This window comes from Microcaecilia unicolor, chromosome 4, assembly GCF_901765095.1.
Source record: "Microcaecilia unicolor chromosome 4, aMicUni1.1, whole genome shotgun sequence".
Taxonomy (NCBI): Eukaryota; Metazoa; Chordata; class Amphibia; order Gymnophiona; family Siphonopidae; genus Microcaecilia; species Microcaecilia unicolor.
In genome coordinates, this window is record NC_044034.1 from 56,648,193 (window position 1) to 56,674,193 (window position 26,001).

Here is a 26,001-nt window from a genome sequence, read left to right on the forward strand (position 1 = left end):
TCAGCGTCCCTTCTCTCTCCACATCCTTCCAGTCTCTCCCCCTTTCTCTCCCCATACTTCTATCTGTTTTTCCTCTTTCTCTCCCCATCCTTCCATCCGTCTACCCCCCGCCTCCCGATTCTTCCATCCCGTGTCTCTATATCCCCTTATTTCCATCCAGGCCCGCCCACCCAACACTGACCTGCCAAATTTCCCATGAAACACGCGGCGCCAGCTCCCATTTCTGGCCACTGCTGCTTCTCCTGTTGAGCAGCAGTGGCCGCTACAAAAACAAAAAGTGCTACCAAAAATGTTTTTAAAAAGCAAGCGCGGCACCACAGACACAAGTACATAAGTAATGCCACACTGGGAAAAGACCAAGGGTCTATCGAGCCCAGCATCCTGTCCACGACAGCGGCCAATCTAGGCCAAGGGCACCTGGTGAGCTTCCCAAACGTACAAACATTCTATACGTTATTCCTGGAATTGTGGATTTTTCCCAAGTCCATTTAGTAGTGGTTTATGGACTTGTTCTTTAGGAAACCGTCTAACCCCTTTTTAAACTCTGCTAAGCTAACCGCCTTCACCACATTCTCCGGCAACGAATTCCAGAGTTTAATTACGTGTTGGGTGAAGAAATGTTTTCTCAGATTTGTTTTAAATTTGCTACACTGTAGTTTCATCGCATGCCCCCCTACTCCTTGTATTTTTTGAAAGCGTGAGCAGACGCTTCACATCCCCCTGTTCCACTCATTATTTTATATACCTCTATCATGTCTCCCCTCAGGCATTGGCTGTTGGCTCTGCAGCTGCTCCTCTCTCCTCTCACATCGCTGCGCTCCTCCGGGGTCGACCTCCAGGGGCAGTGACTGGAGGGGAAGTGGTTGGGCCTGTCCAGGCCCGCCCATGGCTACACCCCTGATTTTAATATACTGTACATAACTGCACACATCTACTTGTGGTAGCTTTCTGTATCAGTGTCTGGCATTTACTGAAGTCCACTCTGTAGGAACCTTACAGCTCTCTAGTTTCATTTCTTCATACTTGATATACTGCTGAAAATCAACCCATCTCAGTGGTTTACAGTTATAGTAAAATAGTAAAAGGATACAGTAGTATGAGTAAGAAAATACAACAGAGAAGAATTAAAGATGACATATAACATTGGAACATAAAAATTAAAATTACATAGTAAAAGGAAAATTACATCATGTTGAATCCAGGTTCTCATCCTCCCAGTGCTCCATTACTGTTCACCCAAATAATAGTTATCATGTATCAAAAGCTTTTTGGAGAAGATATTCTTAAGATCCTTTTTAAATTTCATTGAAGAGGTTTCTTTTCACAGGCTCATAGGTAACTCATTCTAAAGAGATGGATGGACTACAATAAATATGGAATGATGGATAGTGTCTAATTGTATGTGGTTGAATGATGAAACCATTAATAAATTCTGAGAAGAGTAAAGTGACATAGAAGGGGAATAAAGTAGGTATTAGAAGACATGATTTAAAAAGGGGCATACCATTGTAATAGATCGTGTGAACCAAAGTTGGGATTTTATAATTTATGGTGCTAAAAGTAGACTTCTGTAAATAATAAATTTGACCACTTTATGCTATTATCGTTTATAATTAGTTTAACTGCTGTGCTTTCAATCAACTGGAGACCCAACAAAGAGAGGGTTCGAAGTCCAAAACACATTCAGTTTTTCAGCTGGTTTCTGCGTCCTCAACAATACTAATCAGATTACTCCAACGCAGGCGCTTTGCACCCAAACACGGCGGGTCAATGGTACAAGATTGATGCACAAGACACATGTTTTGCGATTAAAGGATTTATCCTGCTTGTGAAGGCTCCTAGTACTTTTTCTTGCGTTTTGAATCAACTGGAGACATCGTAGATCCATTGTTTGTAGGCCTTGGAAAAAGCATTACAGTAAATCAATGGGTGATGAGAAGGCATGTACTAAGGTACATACTGCATCTTTCTGAAAGCAGTTAAGCACAGAATGAATAAGATGTAATTTGAAAAAAAAATCATTTTTATACTTCAGATATGAGAATGAAAATGTAAACCATTGGAATTTACATTCCACTGATTTCCACAGGACTGAGGAGAGGTAGTTTCAGAAAAAAAAAATCCTTTTTTTTTTACATCTTCACTTTGTAAGAGATACACCAAGTTGCATTTTTGGATGATTTCTTATTATTGGAGTGGAAATCCTTTAAGTCATTTATATCCAGTGTGGTTAGTGTTTGAGTATTATTTCCATAAAAGTAAAGGGTTAAATCCAGAGACTGTATTAGACTAGCCAAAGTTGCTACATAGATCTTAACATGGTTCTCAAAATAGAACTGGCACACCTCACGTAACAGGGTATGGATATGATGTTTTGCCAGCATACTGTATTCCATTCCAGAAATTCCAGTGTCTTACAGTCTGTTGAGGAAAAGTGTATGGTCCTGTACATCAAAAGCTGCAAAGAGATCCAAAGATAGAAGAGTTGTTTTATTGTGATACAAATTAGTTTGAATATGGATAGTAACGTTCAAAAGTGTGATTTTTTTTGTACTGTGATGCCGGCAGAACCCAGATTGATTGGGGTGCAAAATGTTAGTTTGCTCAAGATAGAGAGTTGTTCTGCCATATTTTTATTTATTTTAGATTTGAAAGGAAGATTGGATATAAGAGAGTAAGTGGAAAGTATTTAATTTTTTATTTACTGCCTGCATGTGTGAAAGCTATCGAAGTGGTATACAGACTGCACTTCTTACCTAGGCAAACTGTTAACCTGCTGTAGCCAAGCTGCTTTCCAGGATGCTAACTTAGACAGGAGAGCCACTTATGCAGATGTTAAGATTGCTCTCCTAGATGAACCTGGTACACTGTGAGGCTTATGAAGTTCTTCAAATGGGCTGTTCTCTTGGAAGACAGACCATGAGGATTCTTTTACAGTTTAAAGGATGTTTCCTGGAAGTGGCTGCTTCAGCTCTGATTGTATCTAAGATCATTCTTTTGGAGCAGTTTCAATGAGGTCTGTCTGCCCATGAGACAGCGGCTGCATTAGCACCCTAAACTGACATTAGAAGGCACTGAGAAAGTAGCCAAAGCCTTCCATCATGCTCCATCTTCCTGAACCACTACATATTCCATTCAGGGGCGAACTCTTAGCAGCACAGAAGGCTGACCTAGAGCAACTTAGGAGTCAGAATCTAAATGTGTCAGCATTCTGGGAAGGACACAGTCTCACTTATCACGTTGTTATGGACTCAGGAGTTGCTGTTCAAGAGCAACCATATTGGTGCCCAGAGTTCAAAAACAAGATGTGGCCACAGAAGTAAATGATGCTTAAACATAGGTTGATAGAGTTCAACAGCAATTGTTCATCTCAAATTGTTCTGGTTCCTAAGGCAGATTAGTACTGACTTCTGGGAAGTTAATTCAGTTTAGAAGCATATCCAGTGCCATGACTTCATTGAGAGAGACTGTAAGGAGCCCAATTTATTTTCACATCGGACAACCAAAGGATGGTGGTAGGTATCTCTCCCATGCCAAGGAGAAGGCAATCTTCTCCACTCCTCAAGGCCTATTCTAATTCACTGTACTGCCCTTTGGATATCATGGGCTCCTGCAATATTCTATAATATGGGTAGACTGCTCCTGGTTACCTGTGGGCATTACATAACACCGTACCTTGACAACATCATGTTCTACAGTACCAGCTGGGAGATGCACTTAACCAAACACAAGTTCAAGCAGTCCTGACAAGCTTGCAGAAAGCTGGCTTGACAATAAGTCCAAAGATGTGCTTCCTGAGAAGACAAGATGTCCAGTACCTGGGCTGTTTTGTAGAGAAGGGACAAGTTCATAGATATGGAAGGTGATTGCAGTGGTCGGAGTCTCTTTTCCTCACTATTATCAATGCTTTATACCGAACTTTGCTGAAAAGGCATAACCACTGATACTTCAATGAGAGAAGGTGCCAGAAAAGATTGCCTAGTTGACTGAGTTGGAAGATTACTTACATTCAGAATCAGTTGTCTTTTGCTCAACTATAATCAGCCAATTTTTGTATAGAATGTTTGTATGTTTGGGAAGCTTATCAGGTGCCCTTGACCTGGATTGGCCGCTGTTGGGGACAGGATGCTGGGCTCGATGGGCCTGTGGTCTTTTCCCAGTATGGCATTACTTATGACCACCAAAATGCAGGAGGTCACTGCAATTGAGACAAGTACTGAACTTGGGAAGGTTGAGTTGAGGGAATGTACAAGAGATTTCCAGTCCTCCTTAACCACTTTCCCCCACTGGGCCACTTTAATAAGACTAGAACAGGGAAACCTAGCCAGCAGGGCAGGGTCCCAACCAGGAAGTATAGAAGCCTATGGTTAGGGAAAGTCATAGGAGCGCAGAGAGAAGAGCCTCTAGGAAAGACAGTAGGCCTGCTAAAGTTTGCCAAGAAGAAGTTTGAAGTATTACAGCCTGCAAGGTAGGCTAGTATGGTATATCATAAGTTGCATTCCTCGTGTTCAGAGGGAGACCATTGGTAGCTTAGTATTGAAGGTTACTGACTGCATGTACATGAAGAATGCAACTTGTGATAAACCACACTAGCTGCTTTCTTCGTGCCTTCTGGGAGAAATGGACCACTAAGCTGTAGCCTGATGCTCTTGGGCAGCACTTTTAAAGGAGCATTAGCAGACCCCTGGTGCCTCCTGTAGGCTGCCCCCTCCCCGGTCTATTTTAAGCGTTCTGGTGTCTAGTGGGGTTGTGGAAGGAGCGATCCCCTGTTACACTTGCCCCTTGCTGTTGCTGGCTTCAAAATGGCGACCACAGCCTCTATGGTATAGTCTTATGTTACAATGGCTAGGATTTGCCAGCACCATTTTGAGCCCTATGCTGGCAAGGGGCAGAAGCAACAGAAAATTGCTTCTGCCCTGAACCCACTGGACACCAAGGAACCCTTAAGTTAGGCCCAGGAGGGGTTGGGGTGAGTGTCTTCTTAGGAGGAGGAGATTATTTGAGGTGGGTGGCCTCAGTGGGAGGAGTAACCAGGAGTCTGCTAAGACCTTTGAAGTACCTCCCAAGAGCACTGGGCTACAGCTTTGTGTCTCTGTGCTCCTGGTTTGGAAAAATACTACCAGATTTTTGCTGGTGGTATTTTCTAGGAGTGGAGGAGTGGCCTAGTAGTTAAGAGCACCAGTCTTGATGTGCCTGGTTCAAATCCCACTGCTGCTCCTTGTGAGCTTGAAGTTAGTTAACCCTTATTGCCTCGAGTACAAAATTAGACTGTGAGCCTTCCAGGGACAAAGAAATACCCAGTGTACCTGAATGTAACTCATCTTTAGCTACAACTGAAAGGTGCAAACAAAATCCAAATCTCTCTATATAAAAGGCAACACCAACGTTCTATGAAGCCTCCAGACGGAAGTGTGAAGGGGGAGAGAGATCCGGTTTCCCCATGAGTGTCTGCCCCGCCCTCTCTGTAACACAAACAGTCAGTGAAGGAAAACAGCAGAGCACGAAATCAAATCGCTGGCTCTGTAACAGTGAAGGACTCAGAGGGGGGAGGGGAGAGAGGGCAGGGACACACACACTCCCACATGCACACAGAAGAAAACATTGCTGGCCCCCGTTTGCATCAGAAACGGGGCTTTTTTTTACTAGTAAATACATAAATGTGGCCTACAGTGTTCACCGCAAGCTGTATTATTGAATTGCAAGCTGTTTTGCATGCTTGGCATCTCATTATTATATCACCAACCATAGCTTAAATTAACGTGTTAGTGCCTTCTAACATGCATTAAGGCGCAAATAATGTGCATTATTGTCATTATGCTCCTTGAAATGTTTCTAAAATACTATAGGCCCTGTTTACTAAGCTGCCTTACAGGCGCGTTAGTGTTTTTAACGCGCGTTAACCGTGTACGCGCCTACAATATCCCTGTAGATACTTACACGGTTAGTGCACGCGCTAATTGCAGGCACATTAAAAATGCTAACACGCCTTAGTAAACAGGGCCCTATAAGTGCTATGGAGTGTCTTCTTATCTCTTATGACCTCAGTTCTTTTATCTTTTGGAATGTTAAACTTTTGACCTAAGGTTACTTTTCATATTTTGAGTCAGCTTTTTGACTCAACTAATTTTACAACTGCATTTTTAAAAAGTACATGCATACTTTTCCCTCTGTGGAATTTGTTGAATTTTCAGGACAAAAATATGCACATATTCATGTACTTCTGGACTGGAAATTAACACCTGGGAATTTATGCATAAGTGTGTATGTAAATGGAATTCCCTCTCATATGCCTATGCGTGTGCAAACTGTACATGTGTATATATAAACTTTTTTTTTGTTGTTTTTGTTTGAAAGCAATGCTTAAAAGTGATTTTGAATACACCGTTTTGTGCTCTTTGGTTAAAAAATACGCTGCTTAAATCTAAAATATATAGCTGCAGGCAAAGTTTGAACAGGATCCTCTGGCTTTATTCTCTCACCCTAAATACAAATGCTATAGTTTTACGTCTTGGCTGATGGACTCTGAATTTACAAAATGATTTCTTTATATGTATTTCTCAGAATTTATAGGCTATGCAATGTTCTTGAAGCTCAGATTGCTGTGGAAATGCAGATTAAGCTCCTCTTATCTGGTGCAATTTTTAGTTTGTGACTTGGGTGCATAGTTTAATCCACGTTTTCTGTCACTTAACAGGCTGGTCGTCTATTGATAAGGAAGTTAATTGCAGACAAACTGCAAATACCATGGAATGAAGTACTTTTGCAAAGAACATCAAAAGGAAAACCATTTCTTGTAAATGACATTTCCAGAACCTATCCCAGCTTCAACTTTAATATCTCCCATCATGGAGAATATGCAGTTCTTGCAGCTGAAGTGGAATTTCAAGTTGGTGTTGATATTATGAAGACTGAGTTACCAGGTACTAAAATATAAGGGAAAGGGAAATGGGACTTGATATACCGCCTTTCTGAGGTTTTTGCAACTACATTCAAAGCGGTTTACATATATTCAGGTACTTATTTTGTACCAGGGGCAATGGAGGGTTAAGTGACTTGCCCAGAGTCACAAGGAGCTGCAGTGGGAATCGAACTCAGTTCGCAATGTATAGCTTTATTTAACTGTTATAGTTCAGCAATCTTAGTGGAAATAAGGCTTTGTTGTAGATTTCTTCATACATGGTTTTACTGTCCTGTTTCCAAGAGTAGCCAATCCATGTCACAAATAACTGGCAAGATCCCAAAAGAGTAAAACATACTTTATACTGCTTATCCTAGAATAAGCAGTGGATTTTCACAAGTCCATCTTAATAATGACTTATAGACTTCTCTTTCAGGAAATTACCCAAACATTTTTTAAACTATGCTAAGCTAACTGCTTTTACCACATTCTCTGGCAGTGAATTCCAGTGTTTAATTAGATGTTGAGTGAAGGAATATTTTCTCCAGTTTGTTTTAAATTTACTACTTAGTAGCTTTATTGCATACCCCCTAGTCCTAGTATTTTTGGAAAGAGTAAACAAGCGATTCATATTTATCCATTCCATTCTGCTCAGTATTTTATAGACTTCTATTATGTCTCCTCTCAGACATCTCTTCTCCAAGCTGAAGAGCCCAAGTCGCTTTAGCCTTTCCTCATAGAGAAGTCGCCCTATCCCCTTTATCATTTCCATTGCCCTTCTCTGTAATTTTCCTAATTCTGTTATATCTTTTTTGAGATGTGACCAGAATTTCACACAGTATGTGAGGTGCAGTCACACCATGGAGCAAATACAAAGTCATTATAACATTCTTATTTTGTTTTTGTTTTTTTTTTTGTTGCATTTGTACCCCGCGCTTTCACACTCATGGCAGGCTCAATGCAGCTTACATGGGGCAATGGAGGGTTAAGTGACTTGCCCAGAGTCACAAGGAGCTGCCTGTGCCTGAAGTGGGAATTGAACTCAGTTCCTCAGTTCCCCAGGACCAAAGTCCACCACCCTAACCACTAGGCCACTCCTCCACTCCATTTTTTAAACCATGCTAAGCTAACTGCTTTTACCACATTCTCTGGCAGTGAATTCCAGGAACAGTACCACCTGTTCCTCTGATCCCATTCCCACCCGCCTTCTTAATGCCATCTCACCTGCTCTTATTCCTTTTATCTGTCACATTCTCAACCTCTCACTTTCCACTGCAACTGTCCCTACTGCCTTTAAACATGCTGTGGTCACACCTCTCCTTAAGAAACCTTCACTCGACCCTATTTGTCCCTCTAATTACCGACCCATCTCCCTCCTCCCTTTTCTCTCCAAATTACTTGAGCGTGCTGTTCACCGCCGCTGCCTTGATTTTCTCTCCTCACATGCTATTCTTGACCCACTACAATCTGGTTTTCACCCTCTCCACTCAACCGAAACTGCTCTTACTAAAGTCTCCAATGACCTATTACTGGCTAAATCCAGAGGTCTCTATTCCATCCTCATTCTTCTTGATCTTTACGCTGCTTTTGACACTGTCGATCACAGCATACTCCTCGATATCCTGTCCTCACTTGGATTCCAGGGCTGTGTCCTTTCCTGGTTCTCTTCCTACCTCTCCCTCCGCACCTTTAGTGTTCACTCTGGTGGATCCTCTTCTACTTCTATCCCTCTGCCTGTCAGCGTACCTCAGGGTTCTGTTCTTGGTCCCCTCCTCTTTTCTATCTACACTTCTTCCCTTGGTTCATTAATCTCATCCCATGGCTTTTCCTACCATCTCTATGCTGATGACTCCCAAATCTACCTTTCTACCCCTGATATCTCACCTTGCATCCAAACCAAAGTTTCAACGTGCTTGTCTGACATTGCTATCTGGATGTCTCAACGCCACCTGAAATTAAACATGACCAAAACCAAACTTCTCATTTTTCCCCCCAAACCCACCTCCCCACTCCCCCCGTTTTCTATTTCTGTTGATGGCTCTCTCATTCTCCCTGTCTCCTCGGCTCGAAACCTTGGGGTCATCTTTGACTCTTCTCTCTCCTTCTCTGCTCACATCCAGCAGACCGCCAAGACCTGTCGTTTCTTTCTTTACAACATCCGTAAAATCCGCCCCTTTCTTTCCGAGCACTCTACAAAAACCCTCATCCACACCCTTGTCACCTCTCGCTTAGACTACTGCAATCTGCTTCTTGCTGGCCTCCCACTTAGTCACCTCTCCCCTCTCCAATCGGTTCAAAACTCTGCTGCCCGTCTCGTCTTCCGCCAGGGTCACTTTACTCATACTACCCCTCTCCTCAAGTCGCTTCACTGACTCCCTATCCGTTTTCGCATCCTGTTCAAACTTCTTCTACTAACCTATAAATGTACTCACTCTGCTGCTCCCCAGTATCTCTCCACACTCGTCCTTCCCTACACCCCTTCCCGTGCACTCCGCTCCATGGATAAATCCTTCTTATCTGTTCCCTTCTCCACTATTGCCAACTCCAGACTTCGCGCCTTCTGTCTCGCTGCACCCTACGCCTGGAATAAACTTCCTGAGCCCCTACGTCTTGCCCCTTCCTTGGCCACCTTTAAATCTAGACTAAAAGCCCACCTCTTTAACATTGCTTTTGACTCGTAACCACTTGTAACCACCTGCCTCCACCTACCCTCCTCCTTCCTGTACACAATAATTGATTTGATTTGCTTACTTTATTTTTTGTCTATTACATTGTAAGCTCTTTGAGCAGGGACTGTCTTTCTTCTATGTTTGTGCAGCGCTGCGTATGCCTTGTAGCGCTATAGCAATGCCAAATAGTAGTAGTAGTTTTCCATTCGTTTCCTAATAATTCCTAACATTCTATTTGTTTTCTTAGCTGCTGCTGCACACTGAGCAGAGGGTTTCAAAGTATGATCAACGATGACACATAGATCCTTTTCTTGGGCGATGACACAAGAATATAACATATAAGAACATAAGAGTAGCCATACTGTGTCAGACCAATTGTCCATTTAGCACAGTATCCTGTTTCTAAACAGTGGCCAAGCCAGGTCACAAGTACCTGGCAGAAACCCAATTAGTAACAACATTCAATGCTACCAATCCTGGGGCAGGCAGTTGCTTCCCTATGACTGTCTCAATAGCAAACTATGGACTTTTCCGCCAGGAACTTGTTCAAACCTTTTTTTAAATCCAGATACTCAAACCGCTGTTGCCATATCCTCCAGCAAAGAGTTCCAGAGCTTAACTATTCGTTGAGTGAAAAAAAATTTCCTCCTATTTGTTTTAAAGTATTTCCATGTAACTTCCTTGCATTGCCGCTAGTCTTTTTACTTTTCAAATGAGTAAAAAAAATCGATTTACTTCTATTCATTCTACACCACTCAAGAGTTTGTAGACCTCAATCATATCTCCCCTCATCCTTCTCTTTTCCAAGTTGAAGAGCTTTAACCTCTTTAGCATTTCCTCATAAGAGAGGTGTTCCGTCCCCTTTATCATTTTGGTCTCTTGAACCTTTTCTAATTCTGCTATGTCATTTTTTGAGATACAGCGACCAGAACTCAACACAATAGTCAAGATGCGGTTGCACCATGGAGTGAAACGAAGGCATTATAGTATTTTCAGTCTTATTTGCCACTCCTTTCCTAATAATTCCTATCATCCTGTTTGCTTTTTTTGTCCGCATGACTCTAATGTGGAACCTTGTATCACATAGCTATAGGTTTGATTCCTCTTTCCCACATACATCACTTTGCACTTGCTCACATTAAACGTCATCTGCCATTTGGGTGTCCAATCTCCCACTCTCATAAGGTCCTCTTGCAATTTTTCACAATCCTCTTACAATTTAACAACTTAGAATAATTTTGTGTCATCAGCAAATGTAATTACCTCAGTAGTTCATTTATAAATATGTTAAAAAGCAGCAGTCTGAGCACAGACCCCTAGGGAACTCCAGTATCTATCCTTCTCCATTGAGAATACTGATCATTTAACCGTACTCTGTTTTTTTAATCTTTTAACCAGTTCTTAATCCACAATAGGACATTATCTCTTATTCCATGACTTTTTAATTTACTCAGGAGTCTTTCATGAGGTACTTTGTCAAATGCCTTTTGAAAATCCAGATAGAAAATACCGATTCACCTTTATCCACAAGATGGAACCTGTATCCACATATGGGTTATCCACAGACCTCCAGCATAAATGGAGAAACTAGACAAGGATCTGATAGAGGATATTCAAAAGATTGGTATGAAAGGGGAGGTGCTACTGTTGGGATATTTCAACTTGTTTGATGTGGATTGGAACTTCCGTCTGCGGAATCGGAAAGAGGTAGGGAGATTGTGGACGCCTCTCAAAGTGCCTTGCTCAGACAAATGTTGACGGAACCCACGAGGGAAGGGTCGATGCTGGATCTAATTCTCACGAATGGAGGAGTATTTCTAATATCCAGGTGGGTGCCCACCTATGTAATAGTGATGATCACATGGTTTGTTATAAGGGCGAAGGTGGAGTGTGGACACACAAAACTAAAAGTACTGATTTTCATAAAATGTGGGAATACCTGAAAAAGGAGCTGTTGGAGTGGGATGGCATAGGAGAAGTGGAACATCAGTGGTCAAAGCTGAAGGCTGCTATAAATATGGCGACTGATCTTTACATGTGGAAAGTAAACAAAAACAAGAGAAACAAGAAGCCTATATGGTTGTCCAACCAAGTAGCTGAAAAAATAAGAGCAAAAGAGGCTATGTTCAAGAAATACAAAAGAACACAATGAGAGGATCACGGAAAAGATTATCACATTAAACTCAAGAAGTGAAGAGGTAAATACGGCTAACGAAAGCGCGAGCGGAAGAAAAAATGGCTAAAGATGTAAAGAGAGGTGACAAAATGTTTTTCAGATATATTGGAGAAAGGAGAAAAGATAGGAATGGAATTGCAAGACTGAAAGATAATGATAATGGTTATGTGGAGAGTGAGGAGGATAAAGCGAATGTGCTAAACAATTACTTTTCTTTGGTGTTCATGGAGGAAAATCCTGGTGAAGGACCTTGGTTGGCTGCCGAGGGAATATCTGGGAATGGAGTGGATTGTGCGCCGTTTACAGAAGAAAGAGTTTATAAACAGCTGGAGAATCTGAAGGTGTACAAAGCTGTGAAGCCAGATGGGTTAGATCCCAGGATACTGAGGGAGCTCAGAGAGGTCCTAGTGGGACTTCTTAAAGATTTATTTAATAGCTCTTTAAAGACAGGAGAGGTTCCACAGGATTGGAGATGAGTGGATATGGTCCTTCACAAAAGTGGAGACAAGGAAGAAGTGGGAAACTACAGACCGGTAAGTCTCATGTCGGTGGTTGGAAAAATAATGGAGTCGCTGCTGAAAGAAAATATAGTTATCTTTCTAGAAGCCAATGGGTTACAGGACCCAAGGCAACATGGCTTTACCAAAGGAAAATCCTGCCAAACAAATCTTATTGACTTCTTTGACTGGGTGACCAAAGAACTGGATGAAGGACATGTGCTAGACGTAGTCTACTTGGATTTCAGCAAAACCTTTGATACGGTCCCCAACAGAAGACTCGTGAATAAGCTGAAAGGGCTGAACTTAGGACCAAAAGTGGTGAACTGGATAGGAAACTGGTTGACCAACAGGTGGCAGAGGGTGGTGGTAAATGGAATCCGCTCAGAGGAAAGGAAGGTGAGCATTGGAGTTCCTCAGGGGTCGGTGCTGGGGCCTATTCTGTTTAATATATTTGTGAGAGATTTTGCTGGAGGGTTGGAAGGAAAGGATTGCCTTTTTGCAGATGACACGAAGATAATCAATAGAGTGGATACACTGGAGGGAGTAGAAACAATGAGAAGGGATTTCCAAAAGTTAGAAGAATGGTCGTGGGTCTGTCAGTTAAATGTAATCACAACTCTATACTGGGTTATCTATACTTTCTGGTTTCTGTCTTTACTCATGCCACTTCATCCTATAGAAACCATTTAATTTTAATCATTCTTTCAGTTTACTATTTTTTTTAATATGCAAATTATTATGTATAGTGATCAGTCTCAGTGCATTACACTGGCCATATTCAGCTATTTGTGATAGCACCCATCAAGCATCATCGCAATACAATCCCTCCCTACCTTCCTTCATTCTGATTATAAACTCAATCCAAGATTACAGACAAAGTTTGTATTACTTAGCTTGAAATAACTTGACTATAAACTCTCCAGTGACTGTGAGTGCTCGGTTGTTGCTGGTAGTATTAATTATGGAACCAGTGCAATCCTAAATGATATTGTGTGAACGTGATTCACTCCTTTTTAAAAATTAATCTTCAGTTGTTTGATGACATTCTGTTCAGCATCCATAGAGCTGGCGACCGTTTGTTGTGCCTGTGGAATACTGCAGAGGTTTTTATAGTGACCTCTAGGAGACGGATGATCTTAGTGGCATGATGTACTGTAATTACAAGGACTGATATTGCTTTACTCTGGTTTCTCAAGCTATTTATTGTGTAATATGATCACCAGTAATTGCCCACTGCACAGTTGGTTTTTCCTTGATTGCCCCCTTTCGAGTCTTCCAGCTATTTTTTGTGCATAGTTTTAAAATGAATGTTTGTAACCTTATAGAGAACTTGTAAAGGACTGTAATATTTGGAAAGGCATTGAATAAGGCAAGTGATTGGCAACAGACATCATTTTAGTCTGGGTGGCAAGAAACACTTTTCCTGGTCTGCATACTTTGCTACCTTAGCTGCTTCTGTGAGCATTAGTATCGTCTTCCTGCCTGTACCTGTATTAGATTGTGCAAGGGAAAAAGAGAATGCAGAACTTAATTTAAAATATTGCAATAGACTGGGATGTTACACTTGAAAGGAACATTTTTAAAGCTATTTCCTTATGCTAAATAATGCTTAACACGAGTGCAAGTAAAAGTATTCATGAATTTTTGACCTTCTGTGAACAGTGGTGATTCTGGAGGTGCGATTTGCACGTGAAGGCATACTTTTGCATTTCCTGTAGATTACAGGTATTTTCCCCCATGCACACATTAGCAGGTGTGTATGTGTAATGGTAATATTGTGGAATAATTTTCAAAACTGGTGTAAGGTTCATGATTAATTGACTTCAAATAGATGGAAGAAGTTATAAAACACCCCCAATAACTCTTAACTATGAATTCAAATCAATATGTTTAGCATCATTGGTCCACTCTCCTGGAATAAGATGTATTTATTTATTTGGATTTATTTTCCACCTTTTTGAATGCGTTGTATTTATGGTTGGAGGAGTCATTTCATATGTTTAAGTGACTTCTTAAATTATATTTGTTTCATGAGGCTTTTTGAACCTCATATGATGCATCTTTTCCTAAACATTTGCTGGCCCTCCATTTGGGACTGGAATTATCAGCATATAATAGGATATGACTGATTTGATATGATGCAATATTGCATGGCATGCTGTGTATTGATCTGTTTTTTTTATTTATATTGTGTTTGTTTTTGTATATGTTGCTATTTTATTCTTTCCTATGTGGCTTGTCATTCTATTTATTTTATATACATAATTTTATATTGTAAACTGCCCAGAAGGTTGTCTCTATGGGCAGTATATCAAGTTTTAAATAAGACTTGGAATCAAAACTTAAATGATCTCATAGTTGTTGATATGTTATGAGGCAAGAGTGATGCTTAGACGGCAATTCCAGTAGTTGGGAATTCTAGGCTGAATCTATGGTCTGTGTCCCCAAAATGACAAAAGACAGATCGGGTTGGACAGTAGTGACCGTCAATGGCAATTCCAGTAATTGGTTAGTAAAGATCAGTGCAACACAGTCTTCTGTGATCTGTATCCAGGAAACGGCAAACATAGACCTAATCAATTATCAGTAATTGGAAAGTAAGCACCAGTGCTGAGCAGACTTCTACAGGCTGTACCTCGAGAACAGCAAGACAGAACATGATCAAATATGTGTATTTTATAATACATTTATATCATATGCTAGGAGTGCAGGCACTATGAGTATGGGTATTGTGTATCTTGGTGGGGGAAGGAAGACATCTGAAGGTTGATATTAGGAAGTAAAATGTTAACAGTATGTTTGGATTGTTGGTTTATTGGTTTAATCATATATTGATAATAAATGTGACTGTGTTGCAGCCTAATTATAAGCCTTGTTGGGCAAATAGGATGGACCATGCAGGTCTTTATGTGCCATCATTTACTATTTTATTACATAATTAACTGTTCTCAAAAGTGTGGGGTAATGTCACTGATGTCTCTAAACAAATATTTAGGGGAGGGCCATGGGGGGGAGGCAAGCTATGGAACATTTCTACATATCACCCCCTCCTAAAAAAGAAAAAAAAACCCTTTGAGTTTAAACTAAAAGGCGTAACTTACCTTGAGCTACATGTGAATAAAGGCATGTGCTAGATATCCTATATAATAATTCTCACCTCCAACGTTTTAATGTGCCCGGTACCGTGGCTCCCTCGGAGGTGGTCTGCTAGGCAGTTTAGAATGCACTGATGTCAGTGATGTCACTGACAGCTGATTCCCCTACTCCTCCCCCTGCCTGGGAAACAGCTGTCAGTGCCCCCCCTCGGCGCAGCACCCAAGCCCCTGCCCTGCAAAACCTGCCTACCAATCAGCTCTCAGTGCCCCCCCCCCCCTCGGCGCAGCACCCAAGCCCCTACCCCCCCCCTCGACGCATCACCCAAGCCCTTCTCCCCGGCGCATCACCAAAACCCCTACCCCCCTCTTGGGCACATCAACTCCCTCGCCACCCGCAGCCGCCAATACTAACGCTGTCTGGCCGCTGCTGCTTCTCCTGTGGAGCAGCAGCGGCCGGTACAAAAAGAAAACAGCCAAAAAAAGATTTTTTAACCTGAAACGCGGCTCCGTAGACAGCCATCTGGCATTGGCTGTCGTCACTGCAGCCGCTCCACGTCACTACTCCTGCAGGAAGACCCCGGAGGAGCGCAGCGACGTCAGAGGGGAGAGGAGGAGCGGCTGCAGAGATGACAGCCAATGCCAGATGGCTGTCTACGGAGCCGTGTTTCAGGTTTAAAATCTTTTTTTGGCTTTTTCTTTTTGTGCCGGCTGCTGCTGCTCAACAGGAGACGCAGCAGCGGCCGGGCAGCGTTAGTATTGGCGGCTGCGGGTGGCGAGGGGGTTGATGTGCCCGAGGGGGGGGGTAGGGGCTTGGGTGATGCGCCGAGGGGGGAGGGGAGGGTCGCTGGACATGGGTGGCTGGAGGGGGGCAGGGGAAGGGGAGGGTCGCTGGATATGGGTGGCTGCAGGGGGAGAGGAGGGTCGCTGGACATGGATGGCTGCAGGGGGGACAGGGAAGAAGGAGGTGGGGAGGGGGTCCTGAGACCAGATGGGTGGCTGCAGGGGAGGGCAGGGGCGACAGAAGGGACGCTGCAGGAGGGCAGGGGGAGAGGAGGGTCACTGGACATGGGTGGCTGCAGGGGGGGCAGGGGAGAGAGGTGGGTCGCTGGACATGGGTGGCTACAGGGAGGGCAAGAGGAAAGGAGAGGAGGGTCGTTGGACATGGGTGGCTGCAGGGGGGGCAGGGGGAGAGGAGGGTTGCTAGACATGGGTGGCTGCAGGGGGAGAGGAGAATCGCTGGACATGGGTGGCTGCAGGGGGAGCAGGGGAGAGACGAGAGTCGCTGGACATGGGTGGCTGCAGGGGGAGCAGGGGAGAGAGGAGGGCCGCTGCACATGCGTGGCTGCAGGGGCAGAGGAGGGTTGGTGGGGAGGGGGTCCTGAGACCAGATGGGTGGCTGCAGGGGGGGCAGGGGAGACAGGAAGGACGCTGCAGGGGGGGGATTACCTTGCTAGTGTCCTTTTCATTGCCTACCGAAACGGGCCTTTTATACTAGTAAATAAATATTTTGAAACATTAAGTAAAACTAGCCTGACACTTACTCAGTACCAACATTCAACCAGTTTTTCTGTATGGAAGCCAATTCTGGAGTCAACAAAGGATGGGACATAATCTCAGTATAAACCCTGCACCCCCAGTTGTCTTATACACACTCTGCATCCATGAAAGTTTATTTTAAGGAAAAGAGCAGACCTAAGACATTTTTTTATTTTTAACAATTTAAAAAGACATGGGATAAGCATGTGGGATTGCTTAGGAAAAGGAAGAGTTAAGGGTTACAGAGGATGGGCAGACTGGATGGGCCATTTGGCCTTTATCTGCAGTCTTGTTTCTATCTTTAGAAATCACCTTGGAACAAACTACTTAAATTCTGGTGTCATTTTGATTCAGTGGAAGCTTCTGTGATGTAAGGAGAGCACATTGAACGGCCTATTATTGTGGCAAGCTTTCATGTCCTTCCTTGTGTTGTTCAATGAGTTGTTTGAACTATGCCTGTACAGTACAGCTGCTCAAACATATTGAACCATGTGAGAAGATAGAGGAGGTGCTAGCCAGTGGCGTAGCTAGGTGGGGCGCCAGGGGAGAGGCTGCTCCCCCAAATGGAGTTTGGCGCCTATTTTCTTTCATCCTGTTGTAGTGAAAATGTGCGCTGGCGGAAGTCCGCTCTTGTTCCCCCCCCCCCCCCCCCCCCCCGTGCCGTCAACTTGCCTCATCCTGCTCTGCAGGCAGCTGCAAGATGTTAAAATTACCAGTTCACTAGTGCAGGATTGGTAGTAGATATACTGCTTGAAACAGGGATGGCAAGCAATTTTTCTATTTTTTTTTTTTTTTTTGGGGGGTACAGGTGTTTGCCTCCTTTTGCTGCCCCCATAGTGGCACCAATGGGTATTATTAATGATCCAGCTCTCTCTTTCTCTATAAAATGTATAGTTTTCCTCTCAGTTCATGGAATTAACTAATGTCTGCCAGTTTGATGACAGCAGAACAAACTATTTCAGAAATGGCCTTGAATGACCAGAATAATGGTGTTCAGCACTGTCAAAATATGCCTTTTAAATGCATGCTGACCTTTTGATGGAAATTGAACTTGATTACACTAATGGAACTGATGCTGCAACAAATTGGAATTTGATATGCTTATTTATGTTTTCGGACTTAGCATCAGAATAGGAAATTACTGTGTATTCAGTTCTACTTTTTCATGAAGAAAGGCACAACAGAGAGAGAGAGAGAAAAGCAAGCATTATTAACTAGTTGCCATAGAGGGGCATAATCGAACGGAAACGCCTATCTCCATGGGCGTTTATCTCCGAGAACGGGTCCCTGAAGGGGCGGACCGAACCGTATCTTTGAAAAACATGGACGTTTATCTTTTTTTGAGCTGGGCGTTTTGTTTTTCAGCGATAATGGAAACCTAAAGCGCCCAGCTCAGAAACGAATAACTCCAAGACATTTATTCGTGGGAGGGGCCAGGATTCGTACTGCACTGGTCGCCCTCACTTGCCAGGACACCAACCGGGCACCCTAGGGGGCACTTTTACAAAAAAAAAAAGGTAAAGCAGCTCCCAGGTGCATAGCACCCTTCCCTTGGGTGTTGAGCCCCCCAAATCCCCCTCAAAACCCACTGCCCACAAGTCTACACCATTACTATAGCCCTAAGGGGTGAAGGGGGGCACCTACATGTGGGTACAGTGGGTTTGGGGGGCGGTTTGGAGGGCTTCCATTTACCAGCACAAGTGTAACAGGTGGGGGGGGGGGGTGATGGGCCTGGGTCCACCTGCCTGAAGTCCACTGCACCCCTTAATAACTGCTCCAGTGACCTGCATACTGCTGCCAGGGAGGTGGGTTTGACATTTGAGGGTGAAAATAAAAAGTTGTGAAACGGCATATTTTGTGGTGGGAGGGGGTTTGCGACCACTGGGGGAGTCAGGGGAGGTCATCCCCGATTCCCTCCAGTGGTCATCTGGTCATTTAGGGCACTTTTTGGGGCCTTATTCGTGGAAAAACAGGGTCCAGGAAAAGTGCCCTAAATTCTCGCTAAAAACGCATATTTGTTTTCCATTATCGGCGAAAGGCGCCCATCTCTGATCGGCCGATAACCACGCCCAAGTTCCGTCTTCGACACGCCCCCATCAACTTTGTCCGCATCCGCGACGGAGTGCAGTTGAAAACTTCCAAATTCGGCTTTCGATTATACCGCTTTATTCGTTTTTGTGAGATAAACGTCTATCTCCCGATTTGGGTCACAATATAGGCGTTTTTCTCTTTTGATTATAAGCAGGATAGTGTACAACCCTTTACCCATAGTTTTAAACTGAAATGTTCTCTAGAAATAGGCATTTTTCCCATAGTTTTAAACTGAAACCTTTTCTAGAGGTAAAAACAGCCAAAAACTGTTGTTCTAAAAGACAGTTGTTTTCTGTTCCTTGGTTGCTGGAGAGGTAGCACGTCTAGGTGTTAATTAAGGTGTGGGGAAGTAGAATATTTGCATAGGTTGCTGAGTTAGCTTGAAAGAGCCTGTTTTAAAAAAGGCCCCTTAGATTCAAAACTATATAAAGAGGAAAGTTCCCATTGAACTTTCTTTCTGAGAAGTTCTGAGAGAAGAGGACATTTCTCTGGTAAGTGAACACTATTTTGCTTTGTGCTTTGGGAAGTTAAAGATTGAGGTTTACAGGAGGAATTGTAGGTTAGTGATAGGCAGCATAAAAATATAAAAAAGCAAATTTTATCAACTAATCGTCATAGTCTTTTCCCCTTAGTTTTAAAACTTGAACTTTGTACCACAACATTAACAGATAGCCTCTAGCAGGCACTGCAGGATCTAGTTTAGTCTTCCCACCCACCCCTAGGACAACTCTTCATTTATAGTCGGTTATTGTAATTAGGATAATAGGCAAGGAGTGCTCTTACAGAGTTTTAAATACATTTCATTACCATCTAAGAAGGAAACACTTAATAAATCACACAATATACCATATAAACGGAAAGATATTTTTATATTAGGCTAATATTTTTAATACTTTAGCAAGTTTTAAATTATTGAAAAACTCAATAATACTAAGATGGAGTCAGCAGTCCAGCAGCGAGAGGGGTGCTATCCAGTCTTTTGCACTGAGTGTCACATGTATGATTATCTCCCAGTTGGTGAGCGGTTTATATGTGTGTGCCCGATGCAAAGAGCTCCTAGCTCTCAGAGAACGTGTCCGTTCTCTTGAGGCTAGAGTAGCAGACTTGGTGGAACTGACAGAGACAGAGAGGTACATAGAGGAGACCTACAGGGATGTTGTAGAGAAGTCCCACCTCCAGTCTGGTTAGGACAGCTGTTGTAGTAGGTGATTCGATCATTAGGCATATAGATAAATGGGTGGCTGGTGGACGTGAGGATCGCCTGGTGACTTGCATGCCTGGTGCGAAGGTGGCGGACCTCACGCGTCACCTAGATAGGATTTTAGATAGTGCTGGGGAGGAGCCAGCTGTCTTGGTGCATGTGGGTACCAATGACATAGGAAATTGTGGGAGAGAGGTTCTTTAAGCCAAATTTAGACTCTTAGGTAGAAAGCTCAAATCCAGAACCTCTAGGGTAGTCTTTTCTGTAGTGCTACCCGCTCCACACGCAGAGCCCAAGAGACGGGCAGAACTTCGGAGTCTCAATGCGTGCATGAGACGGTGCAGGGAGGAGGGTTTTAGATTTGTTAGGAACTGGGCAACATTCTGGGGAAGGGGGATACTATTCCAAAAGGATAGGCTCCACCTTAACCAGGGTGGGACCAGGCTGCTGGCATCGGCATTTAAAAAGGAGATAGAGCAGCTTTTAAACTAGAAACTGGGGGAAGGCCTACAGTCGCTCAAATGCACATGGTTCGGGATAAGGTATCTGAAAAATGAACTTGTGGAGCTATTAGTAATATGTAATTTATCCTTAAAATCGTGTATGGTACCGGAAGATTGGAGGGTGGCCAATGTAATGCCGATTTTTAAAAAAAAGTTCCAGAGGAGATCCGGGAAATTATAGTCCGGTGAGTCTGACGTCAGTACCGGGCAAAATGGTAGAGACTATTATAAAGAACAAAATTACAGAACATATTCAAAAGCATGGATTAATGAGACAAAGCCAACATGAATTTAGTGAATGGTGAGGCATTTCTTTGAAGGGGTGAACAAACATGTGGCTAAAGGTGAGCCGGTTAATAATGTGTATCTGGATTTTCAGAGGGTGTTTCTCAAAGTACTTCATGAAAGTCTCCAGAGGAAATTGGAGAGTCATGGGATAGGAGGTACTGTCCTATTGTGGATTAAAAACTGGTTAAAGGATAGAAAACAGAGAGTAGGGTTAAATGGTTAGTATTCTCAATGGTGAAGGGTAGTTAGTGGGGTTCTCCAGGGGTCTATGCTGGGACCGCTGCTTTTTAACATATTTATAAATGATCTACAGATAGGAGTAACTAGTGAGGTAATTAAATTTGCTGAAGACACAAAGTTATTCAGTGTCGTTAAATCGCAGGAGGATTGTGAAAAATTACAAGAGGACCTTACAAAACTGGGTGTCTAAATGGCAGAAGATGTTTAATGTGAGCAAGTGCAACGTGATGCATGTGGGAAAGAGGAACCCGAAGTATAGCTACGTCATGCAAGGTTCCACGTTAGGAGTCACCGACCAAGAAAGGGATCTAAGGTGTCGTCGTTAATGTTACGTTGAAACCTTCTGCTCATTATGCTGCTGCGGCTAACAAAGCAAATAGAATGTTAGGTATTATTAGGAAAGGAATAGAAAACAAAAATAAGAGTGTTTTAATGCCTTTGTATCGCTCCATGGTGCGACCGCACCTTGAATATTGTGTTCAATTCTGGTCGCCGCATCTCAAAAAAGATATAGTGGAATTAGAAAAGGTGCAGAGAAGGGCGACGAAAATGATAAAAGGGGTGGGACGACTTCCCTATGAGGAAAGGCTAAAGAGGCTAGGGCTCTTCAGCTTGGAAAAAAGGTGGCTGAGGGAAGATATGATAGAGGTCTTTAAAATAATGAGTGGAGTTGAATGGGTAGAAGTGAAGCGTCTGTTTACGCTTTCCAAAAATACTAGGACTAGGGGGCATGCGATGAAGCTACAATGTAGTAAATTTAAAACGAATTGGAGAAAATTTTTCTTCACTCAATGTATAATTAAACTCTGGAATTCGTAGTAACATATAGTAACATAGTAAATGACGGCAGATAAAGACCTGAAGGTCCATCCAGTCTGCCCAACAAGATAAACTCATTTTACATGGTATGTAATACTTTATATGTATATCCGAATTTGATTTGTCCCTGCCTTTCTCAGGGCACAGACTGTAGAAGTCCGCCCTGCACCGGTTTTATTCTCCAAATACTGGCGTCGCTACCCAATGTCTGCTAAGATTCCATAGATCCATTCCTTCTAAACAGGATTCCTTTGTGTTTATCCCACGCATGTTTGAATTCCATTACCGTTTTCATCTCCACCACCTCCCGCGGGAGGGCATTCCACATATCCACCATCCTCTCTGTGAAAAAATACTTCCTCACATTACTCCTGAATCTGCCCCCCTGCAACCTCAATTCATGTCCTCTAGTTTTACCACCTTCCCGTCTCCGGAAAAGGTTCGTATGCGGATTAATTCCTTTCAAATATTTGAACATCTGTATCATGTCACCCCTTTCCTCCAAGGTATACATGTTCAGGTCGGCAAGTCTCTCCTCGTACGGTTTACAATGCAAATCCCATACCATTTTCGTAGCTTTTCTTTGCACCACTTCCAGTCTTTTTACATCTTTAGCCAGGCACGGCCTTCAAAACTGAACACAATACTGCAAGTGGGGCCTCAGCAACGACTTGTAGAGGGGCATCAACACCTCCTTTCTTCTGCTGGTTATACCCCTATTTATGCAGCCTAGCATCATTCTAGCCACAGCCGTCGCCTTGTCACATTGTTTCTTCACCTTCATATCCTCCGACACCAACACTCCAAGGTCTGAGTTGAGCTTGCTAGAATGTGGTAAAGGCGGTTATCTTAGCGGAGTTTAAAAAAAGGTTTGGACGGCTTCCTAAAGAAAAAGTCCATAGACCATTATTAAATTGGACTTGTGGAAAATCCACTATTTCTGAGATAAGCAGTATAAAATGTTTTGTACTTTTTTGGGATCTTGCCAGGTATTTGTGACCTGGATTGGCCACTGTTGGAAATAGGATGCTGGGCTTGATGGACCTTTGGTCTGTCCTGGTATGGCAATACTTATGTACTTATGTAACAACATATTTTGAATACTATAAATGTATTTATTTTTTTAGGAAAAGAATAACTGCAGATCAGAATAGACCTACATTAGAGCTGTTTCATGCAGGAAAAAGTGACGTCACCAGCAGAGATGGCTGCTTAGCCATCGAGCTCCTCTGGACCTCTCCGCCTTCAGCTATGTTTAGCGCAGTGTTTGACATTTCTTTTGCATTGTACTGTAAATTATGTACTGCAGAGCGCACCAAGCAAATGACGAGATGCAAGGAAAAACCCAGTCTTAAGGAGTTTGCTTACCAGTCGGCTGCTGCAGTGGAGCAGTCCCTCAGCAATATGTCACCGCTGGATGTGGATCCTCCTGAGCTGGGACCTTCAGGTGTGGTTTTGCCCAAGGACGAGGATACTTGCCTGGCGGGGCGCAGTGAGCTTAGAGGGTGGCTTGATGAATTAAAAGCTACTATGATGTCCATTGAACAGTAGTTGCATCAGGATGTGGAAAATATTCGTAAAGTTGTACAGGGCATGGGGCAATGGCTAAATGAGTTTGAAGAATGTGTTATAGACCACGATGGTGAGTTGGAGACTGTACAAAAAAAATGCACAGTTTTGGACAATAAATACAAGGAGCTCATACTTAGTCTCAAGGATGGTGGAAATATGGCATGGTGGAATAATCTGCGGGCCCACGGAGTTCCGGAAGCGGGGTCGGAACCCACAGCACAATCTTTGATTTGATACATTTGCCATCCATTTCTTTCGGCAGCTAATCTGGAGAGTGAGTTACCAGAGATAGATGAGAGAGTGCACTGCACCTTGGTCCTAAGGTAGGAGAGCTGTTTTATGTAGAAAATCTGGGTCCAGTTCCTGGGTCATATCTGCTTCTTTGGTCAGCCAGGGGTAGAAATTATGAGGAGACAACATTTACAGCTTCTGTGGCAAGTAAATCCCAGTTAATTGCACTGTTCTAGGATTTCTATAGTTCTATAGTTTTATGGCCCCCCAGCCAAGGAATGTTGCTGCAATGACTGGGACAAGTAATGAGAAGGGATATAAAACTGTGAAAGAATCCCTGGGTAGCTAAGGATGATGATTTTGTTTTGAGTGAATTAAAAGATCAAAGTAGCAGGAGGAAATTTTCTTGTATCCCTACCCCCCAACTCTACCCCCACCCCCACCAAAAAAAGAGAAAAGAAAGGACTGTGGGGTCCTTAACTAAAGAACTTTAAGCCTTAATACACATTTATTTATTTGTTACATTTGTACCCCATATTTTCCCACCTATTTTCAGGCTCAGTGTGGCTTACATATTACCGTAAAGGCGTTCGCCAGTCGGTTGATAACAAATAACAAGGTTATATTGTGGTCAAATTAGGTAGGTTTGTATCAGGCATCATGAGGGTCGAAGGGAATGAAGATTGTATATTGTCCAGTACAATCATTGGTTATATTGTGTTGCTGGGTGTGAGAAAAGAGGATACCGCAAAGCTCGTTAAAGCGTATTGTATTTTGCCTGTTTTGTGTTTGCTATTTTGTTAAAATATTTTCTTTAGAGGGATTGTGTCATGGGCAGAGTGGGTGTTTCCATGTTATCCATAACTTGGGAGCATAACAGTGGAGGAGGGTAGTTAGTGGGGTCCCGCAGGGGTCTGTGCTGGGTCCGTTGCTTTTTAATGTATTTATAAATGACCTAGAGATGGGAATAACTAGTGAGGTAATTAAATTCGCCGATGACACAAAATTATTCAGGGTCGTCAAGTCGCAGGAGGAATGTGAACGATTACAGGAGGACCTTGCGAGACTGGGAGAATGGGCGTGCAAGTGGCAGATGAAGTTCAATGTTGACAAGTGCAAAGTGATGCATGTGGGTAAGAGGAACCCGAATTATAGCTACGTCTTGCAAGGTTCCGCGTTAGGAGTTACGGATCAAGAAAGGGATCTGGGTGTCGTCGTCGATGATACGCTGAAACCTTCTGCTCAGTGTGCTGCTGCGGCTAGGAAAGCGAATAGAATGTTGGGTGTTATTAGGAAGGGTATGGAGTCCAGGTGTGCGGATGTTATAATGCCGTTGTATCGCTCCATGGTGCGACCGCACCTGGAGTATTGTGTTCAGTACTGGTCTCCGTATCTCAAAAAAGATATAGTAGAATTGGAAAAGGTACAGCGAAGGGCGACGAAAATGATAGTGGGGATGGGACGACTTTCCTATGAAGAGAGGCTGAGAAGGCTAGGGCTTTTCAGCTTGGAGAAGAGACGGCTGAGGGGAGATATGATAGAAGTGTATAAAATAATGAGTGGAATGGATCGGGTGGATGTGAAGCGACTGTTCACGCTATCCAAAAATACTAGGACTAGAGGGCATGAGTTGAAGCTACAGTGTGGTAAATTTAAAACGAATCGGAGAAAATTTTTCTTCACCCAACGTGTAATTAGACTCTGGAATTCATTGCCGGAGAACGTGGTACGGGCGGTTAGCTTGACGGAGTTTAAAAAGGGGTTAGATAGATTCCTAAAGGACAAGTCCATAGACCGCTATTAAATGGACTTGGAAAAATTCCGCATTTTTAGGTATAACTTGTCTGGAATGTTTTTACGTTTGGGGAGCGTGCCAGGTGCCCTTGACCTGGATTGGCCACTGTCGGTGACAGGATGCTGGGCTAGATGGACCTTTGGTCTTTCCCAGTATGGCACTACTTATGTACTTATGTACTTATGTACTTACCTCCTCTTAAATAGATGTTTTGTTTTTTTGTTTTTAAGGAGGTGCATGCTAATGGGAAATTTAGCACATGACCGGCAACCCCCTCCCCCAAATGCCCAACTTTAACGCCGTGGTAAATGTGAGCTTACTGCATGGGAAAGTGTCACATTAGTACGTGCTAAACCCAGATTTAATTGCACTTTAGTAAAAAAAGGC

At 43.1% G+C, this 26,001-nt stretch overlaps 1 protein-coding gene across 4 annotated transcripts in view; it reads left to right on the forward strand.

The window, feature by feature from the left end:
- The window catches only part of AASDHPPT (aminoadipate-semialdehyde dehydrogenase-phosphopantetheinyl transferase), a 65,509-nt gene that overhangs the window by 2,542 nt on the left and 36,966 nt on the right, over positions 1 to 26,001 (forward strand). For all 4 annotated transcript variants that reach the window (XM_030199375.1, XM_030199374.1, XM_030199373.1 and 1 more), the window contains exon 2: positions 6,695 to 6,920. In XM_030199375.1, the coding sequence (XP_030055235.1) occupies positions 6,695 to 6,920 (226 nt within the window). The remainder of the gene's footprint in view (positions 1 to 6,694; positions 6,921 to 26,001) is intronic.